Source organism: Egretta garzetta, unplaced genomic scaffold, assembly GCF_000687185.1.
Source record: "Egretta garzetta isolate BGI_Z169 unplaced genomic scaffold, ASM68718v1 scaffold390, whole genome shotgun sequence".
Classification (NCBI taxonomy): Eukaryota; Metazoa; Chordata; class Aves; order Pelecaniformes; family Ardeidae; genus Egretta; species Egretta garzetta.
In genome coordinates, this window is record NW_009258382.1 from 171,421 (window position 1) to 178,891 (window position 7,471).

Genomic DNA, 7,471 nt, shown 5'->3' on the forward strand with positions numbered 1-7,471 from the left:
GTGGGATGGCAGGGGTAGGGGAACGGTTGGGCTTGATGATCTTAAAGGTCTCTTCCAACCTAAACGATTCTGAGATTCTATGATTCTATGGGGGCATCCTCCCCTGAGGTTACTGGGACACCTAAGAGGTGCACGGCACGGCACCGGGCTGTTGGAGCAGGTGCCTGGCGTTCAGAGCCCCCATTCCAACCAGCTTTTGCCATTCGGCCTTTCGAGTAGCACAGCTTTTAAGGCAATGTTAATTGCTATGCGAGACACCAAATTTACAAAAAAAAAAACCAAAACCAAAAAAAACCGCAAAGCAAATCCCCAAACCTTAGTGTACTCTGCCTAACCACAGTCAGACCCTTAAGACACCAAATTTACAAAAAAAAAAAAAAAACAAAACCAAAAAAAAACGTAAAGCAAATCCCCAAACTGTTAGTGTACTCTGCCTAACCACAGTCAGACCCTTCCTTATCTACCCGAGAGGGAGGCAATCAGACAATTTTAGCAAAGCCTTCCCAGAACCCGTTGTACCCATCAGAGGCACATAGCACACACACAGGAAACCACTTTCTAAATATGAAAATGTACATTTCTAACTGTAATTACACACACATAAATACAAAGCGTAAAAAAGGTTTTACTACCGATGTTAATCGGTCCAAGCCATTTGGTGTATTTATTGGGAAAAAATGTTTTTCCCATATCTTTTTTCTACCACTTTAGCACTAAAAAAAAAACATCTAACCTGTGCTTCACTTACCAGCAGACTTGTTAAATCTATTCCAGTCCAAGCGGGATTTGTCATTACTTATGAAAGCGGCGATACTGCATTCTCACTAGAGGATGGAGTTTAAATTTCAAACCTTACTGCAATTTGCAGATATTAAAGAAATATTTCTTCACTTCTAGACTAAAGGAACTGTATAGTCTGAGCATGCAACTTTAAAAAAAACCACACACGTACCCACGTTACGCACCCATACACACCCAACACAACAGTTTCTTCTCATTGCTCAGCTAGGGAAGAGCTCGCGTGCGTGGCAGAGGGGACCGTGCTCCCCCTTACCTGTCCCCGCTGTGCCGCTGCTCGCTCCAGGTGCCGTACTGGTTGTCGGGCTCCTGCACCAGCGTGTCTGTGTCCTTCACTGCCGGGGGCTGCCTGGAGAAGCATTGCTTCAGCTGGTCCTGCAACAGAACAGTCGCGACACTTCAGCACTCCTTTAGCCCCGAGTCAAACGGTGAACAGATTTTATTTGCAACAGTGGTTTTAAATCTACCAATTAAACTTGGTCAACCTAAAACTGGGAATAAACACAAACTTGGGCAACAGCTATGAACTCAGGACACCCATTCTCTGTAAAATGAGCACTCTTTTCCTGGGCAACTAACTGGCTCTAGGTGCCAGAACTGCCTCCCTGGTTTTAGTAACCCCGTATTGCTTTAACATTACTCTTACCTCAGGTTGCCCAAAATTTTTAGATGCGCCTATGCAAACACAAAGAATTCTGCTGGGGACTACATTTAATCTCCCCAAGCATATGAGGGAAACAAACTCTGCTGCTCTTTTCCTGGGTTTAATAAAAGTACCTTTTTTTATTTTCCACCTCTTTCTTTGGAAGACATTCAAAATACAAAGCATGAATTAATGAATAAGCATAGTGCCAGACACTAGAAAGCCCTTCACAAATTGATGTGTGCTAACGTAAAGTTCAAAGGCAATGTACAACGTAGGACAGACCACAGTGTTTTTTCTGTGTTCTACTCCAACCTTTCATTTCTTACGTGGTTTTATTTCATAGATCTGCTACTTTAATGAGGGAAACGGTGCATCTAAGGGCCCCTTTCAGGGGAGAGAAGTGGGTCAGCTCCTGCTGCTGCACCCTAGATTTGCAGCAGAGCAGCGTTAATACGCTCCAGAATACAGCGCGGTCGCACCTTTTGTTTTGCAGTGGCACTGAGTTACACACCGAGGTTCGATAGTTACTGAAATAATACATTGCGTGTAGATAATTCAATGGTGGCCCCTTTTGCATTCATTACCCTGAACAAATACAAGTATGGCTTTCAGTGCCGTGTCAACTTTGCTTATGAACATCTCATCTGACAGCATATTTCATTGTTTTCCACCTGTCCTAAGCTTTTCCTCTCTTTAAGAAAAAAGGAAAAAAACCCAAACCCCAAGCCAAACAAACCATCACCCACTCACCCCCTCAAGCCCACCTGGGAGAACCCGCTGGTGGGAACCACCAACACCGCTATCTCAGGTCAGGCAGCACACGCAATGTAATGACCACATTCAATGAAACGGGATTCCTTAATCTTATTGGAAAAAAAAGAGGTTGGGTGTTTCCTTGTGTCCTTAATTTCCTAAGCCTAAAGAACGCTGCCTTACGATTATAAAAACATTGACACTAAGGATAATTCACCAACACTGATACTTGGCTACTGAAGAAGTCCCACAATGCTTGCATCTTTCCTAACGAGTTGCTTATTTCCCCAGCCCTACCCCCAGCCATTGCCGTTCCCTGGTTCTGTCATCCCCTCTGCTGCTGACACAGTCATCTACGTTAATTCTGGGTGAAATAAGTAACAAAAGGTTCCCCATTTATTCCAACTATTGCAATGCACCATCACTAGACAAAGTAAAACTTGCAGTTTGCAATACTGAAGTAAAACAGGGTCTCCGTTTGGGAGTTACAAGGAACAGAAGTTTCCTGCTTTTCATCTTCCAGATGAGTAACTGGAATAATTCATTGGTAGCAATTCTTACACTTTATGTAGATATATATACACATGTATGTCCAGAGGTAAGCTGAGTTTTTACATTTTTAGTCCATTCCAGGTACAAGCTTTCAACCGTGAGCACGGCACACGCTTCTTCTAACAGCTAGGTGAGTGGCAGGGAAATGGCCTGGCATTTTTTAGGAACCACAGGGCATCTCCTCCTACCTGGCTGGGACATGATTTGCCTTCCACAAGATCCCTCTGTAGCTTCAACAATTTCATGCTTTGCACGGGGGGCTAAGCTAACGCTCTTGGGCTCAGCCTTCTGCTGTCACTTGGTGGCCACGGAACCTTTGGCAAGTTGGTTCACTTCTAGGAACGGCGCTAACAAGTGCACGGACGTGACGAGCTACCGCATTCTTGTAAACAATACGAACAGAGGCTTTATCAACGCCTGCCACTGGCTGCACAGAAGAAGTTGCATCGGTATCACGAGCCGTAACCGCAGCATCTGGTGCCACACGCGCCTCGACAGCCCTTGCCTGATACGCCCGGGTAACGCTTGCTGCCACGAACAGGCGACCCAGACTCGAGCATGTTCTCCTCTTTGTTGGAAGCCAGTATTTTCCACCTGCTACAACCACAGCAGGTGATCCCTGCGCACGGTACTGACTGCGCTACCTGCAAGTACTCGCATTGTTGCTAACTAGGCAATATAGTCCAAACCAGCTCAGAAACGGGAACGGGAGCAGCAGAAAAGCAATTTCATGTATTGCATTTAGGAGACATTGCTTATAAAGTGTGCTCTGTTCTCATGAAAGCGATGGTTGCAAGGATAAAGCATGCCCAACCCAGACAGTACCATTCAGCAGCAACAGGAAAGAAATTAGGATGCAAATATATTGCTCATCTGAGGGCGCAGTAATTCACAATAAAATTTTACACGGCAGACAAACCGATCAAGCCCATACTCCTCAGTTTCGGGCAACATTTTGCTTAACGTTATATATATTTGAACTTTGAGATGCGGTGTTATAACCAAAATGACACAATTAACACTCAGATTCTCGATGCTAAAAACCAAAAGAAGGCTGGAAAAAAGTTAATGTTGCTGTTCTGTAGACATTGTGAACTTAAATTCAATAAAACAAACTGAAAAGTCTAAATATGAGGAATAAGACACTGAATTCTAAGAGATCACTTCGTTATATCAAGTAACATTGCATTTTGCTTCTGGAGGAAGCTACTGATTTCAGAAGACGACTGTGTATCTCCCCCTGGTGATCCCTTTCAACCCATGCTTTTCAAATGATTAGTTGGAAAAAATAAACATTCTTTCAAGTCTACAAACGGCTCCTTAGGCCTAAACCATTTAAAGACTCTGGCTTCTACCAGCTGAGAAGAACTGCAGAGAATTTAATGAGGTGCGATAACCTGGTCAGCTGTCTGAGAGGAAAAAAGGTACCAGCCATGGCCCAAATGGGGCGAGGGAAGAGGAGCTGATCCTCGCCCCAGCTTGCGGAGGAGGTGGCAGCTGGGGGCACCGAGGGTGACGCAGAAAAGCAATTTATAGCCCGTGCAGCTTGGGGGAGATGGCGTGTGTTGGAGAAGGAAGCAACAACAAACCATGAAGATTATTCTCTCCAGTACGTGACTATTGGCAAGCACAAGGATGACGAGTCTTAGCTTGTCGTCTGAAGATCTCTCTCGTACCATCTTCAGCGCACTGCAGAAAGACTCAAGGCAATCTGGTAACACGGGAGCACTGCGCATCGGGACCTTGGAGGCGCCTAGGAAAAATCCATTCCCTTTGTTTTCAGAATGTTTATTCCCAGTAACTATGAGCTTATTTTTAAAAACCAGTAGAGGCTAGTCAAAAAACAAGGGGGGGGGCAGAGGCAGGGGGGGGGGGCATTTTCTTTCTTTGCAAGCCCTCATGCTCTCTGGACAGCACTTGCTATTAAACTTGCTATTAAACTTTGGGGGTTTTTAAATACCAGTCAAAATTACCCAAGTCCTCTGAGAACGATACATGTGTACCGTTGTGGCTTATGGCTGAGATGCTTTTAGACACAAGCAACCCAAATTAGATCATACAGATACATTTCTGTTTTCTGGCACTAACATTTCACTTGGAACAACTTGGTGTTACAGACAAAGAGCATGAATGAAGAACAAACTGGGATTACAAATGGAAAGCTTTAAAACCTATGACAGATTGGGAAAATAATGTAAGACTTACTGAATGTACTAGAGTGACAGCTTTCAGGTCTGCCACAAGCCCACTGTATCACACAGCGCCCTGTATCACATCAATTTACATCCAACCACAGAAGACAACCCGAGGGGCCCTACCCCGGGCCCGGTACCCCCCGCGAGGCATCCAGGGGCACAGTAAGGTGCACTAACGCCAGCTTCTACCCAAGTACCAGGAGGAGAAAGAAGGAAATACTTCAACACGTGCTGCTCCCAAACATTCATAGCATCATAGAATGGTTTGGGTGGGAAGGGACCCCCCAGAGGTCACCCAGCCCAACCCCCCTGCAGGAGCAGGGACACCTTGAACCACATCAGGTTGCTCACAGCCCCGGCCAACCTGGCCTGGAATGTTCCCAGGGATGGGGCCTCCACCCCCTCTCTGGGCAACCCCTGCCAGGGTTCAACATTATCAGTTTCTGCTTCATACTTTGTCCCCCAGCCTAAATCCTAATTTAAAGCTCACTTCTTCAGATGGATGAACATGATGTATTTTTTTTAATGTATGAACTCCACAGAACAAGAGGCCCTGCAAGATAAAGAAATGACACACCTGCCTTCGACTTCTGTTGCTCTTAAGAACAGATATCTGAGCAGAAACCTTTTTCTCTGCAAGACACAACTACCCGTGATTAACTCAACAAACTTGTGCTAATATCCATGATCCGTCCTCTTTCTTCACCCATCCCTTGGAAGCAGAAACAAAGCTGAAAGAAGAGGTGGACAACACATGAAGCTAGGCCAGATACAGCCATGTCCTTGATAACCAGAATATTCATGATACAGTAAAAGCAGACATTTCCAAGGAAAAGGCAATGAAAATATGGGTCTGGTGTCTTCTTAGCGCACAAGATAAACCCAAATTAGGAATTTTCTTATTTATAATGACAGAGGAATCTCCATAATCAAATAAATACTACTCTCGATCCAGCATTCAAATGCTGTAATTCTCCGTGCATTGATCTTTAACTTCATAATTCTTACACCAGTGGCCAGGAAAAAAATCAACTTAATTTTTGTATGAAATAAAGCAGCCAAGTTGTATACAGATTTGCCTCTAGTTCTTCTCCTAAAAGGAGACATCATGATTATGCCACTTTCGGGTACTCCCCTGGAATTAAGCGGAGTTTGGCAATAGTCCAGGGCTGACTGCTCCTGCAATTTCCAGTTCCTGAAAATGATGCTCACGCGATATTGGCCCTACCAGCACAAAAATTAACCGTAACTAAGAATGAACGCATACATTTCTGCAAAAAACTCTTTTGCACTGATGTGAAATAAAGACCTGGCATATGAGGAATACCAGCTGAAAGAGATCTCATGAGTCAGAACCTGCACAGACAGTTTCAAAAATATCTTTGTTTGCAAAAGAGACCGAGACATCAGACAGCCAAAATGACACCCCGCAGCTTGAAGTGCAAAAATTAAAAGTTAAGAATCTCCTGGTATAAATTGAATATGAGTAGGGAACTGCAGGATGGAATGAAGCTTTGGCCATCTGCCTTGTTGATACATAGCTCAAGGAGAAAAATTTTTGCTAATTTCTTGAAAAGCTTCCCCTTCTCCCCTCCTTTTTTTAATTAAAAGAATTCAGAATTTTGCTCCAATTGCCTACATTCAGAAGTTCCCTGCCCCTTAAGTGTGACACTGCACTTAAGGAGAGTTTCCAAGTCATTACAAATCCAGGAAACCGCCCCAGTGGCTCCCCTGCAACATGCCAGGAAGATGGCAATACCCCTTATTCTATTAAAATTTTATTCTATTATTTCATAGTTGACTCTGCCTTGAACAGGATGCTGGGCGAGATGACCTCCAGAGGCCCTGGCTAACCTGAATTATTCTACAATTATTCTAACGATTCTAAGGATTATTACTAAAAGGTAAAACTCTATATTTTGGACCACTAACAGAATTATCAAGAACATAACACTGTATCAAAACCAACCAACCCACCCACCCCACCACAAACAGAGGGCCTTAGAAACTATGCAACATTTCACAGCCCTTACTATTTTCTCTTTTTAAGTATCTAAATGCCAATAGAGCAAGTGGAAAGTCTAACTTTGTGGAATCGGCACCCTAGGATTTCCATAGATACTTACTATCCGGCGAATTAGTGCTGCCCACAAGGAGTAAGTCATGGTTCAAGACCAACGCTCCAGCAAGTTCCTAGCAAGCACGCGAGAAGATTTACCCAGTCAATGTTTAAATAACTTGCTGCGAGGAGTAACTGCCTCAGTGTAATGTCCCAGGCAGAAGGCAGCACCTTCTGCCTCCCACCCCACCCTCCACGCTGCAGTGACAGATAAACAGTTCCAGGAATTGTGTTATTTTCTTTCTGACCTCACTGATGAGGAAAGTTAAGAGACCTCCAGAGCAGGCTCCGCCCATGGGCATCGATACGCGAGGACGACTTCCCCGGCCCTCTCCAATACCCTACTCAGCACAAGAAATAGCTTCAAGCCAAGGAAGCACTTTGCAAATGCTGGAGAGCAAGTCTAAG

The 7,471-nt window shown here is 44.4% G+C and overlaps 1 protein-coding gene across 2 annotated transcripts in view; it reads right to left on the bottom strand.

Moving 5' to 3' along the window:
• Positions 1-7,254, bottom strand: part of KIAA1671 (KIAA1671 ortholog) — a 21,192-nt gene extending 13,938 nt beyond the window's left edge. Inside the window, exons 1-3 of one of the 2 annotated variants that reach the window (XM_035896725.1) lie at positions 7,071-7,254; positions 4,339-4,502; positions 1,055-1,173 (exon numbers count right to left, since the gene is read on the bottom strand). In XM_035896725.1, coding sequence (XP_035752618.1) covers positions 1,055-1,173; positions 4,339-4,485 — 266 coding nt within the window. In that variant the 5' untranslated portion in view covers positions 4,486-4,502; positions 7,071-7,254. The remainder of the gene's footprint in view (positions 1-1,054; positions 1,174-4,338; positions 4,503-7,070) is intronic. The other variant, XM_035896735.1, reaches the window with a different exon arrangement.
• Positions 7,255-7,471: the final 217 nt, after the last annotated feature.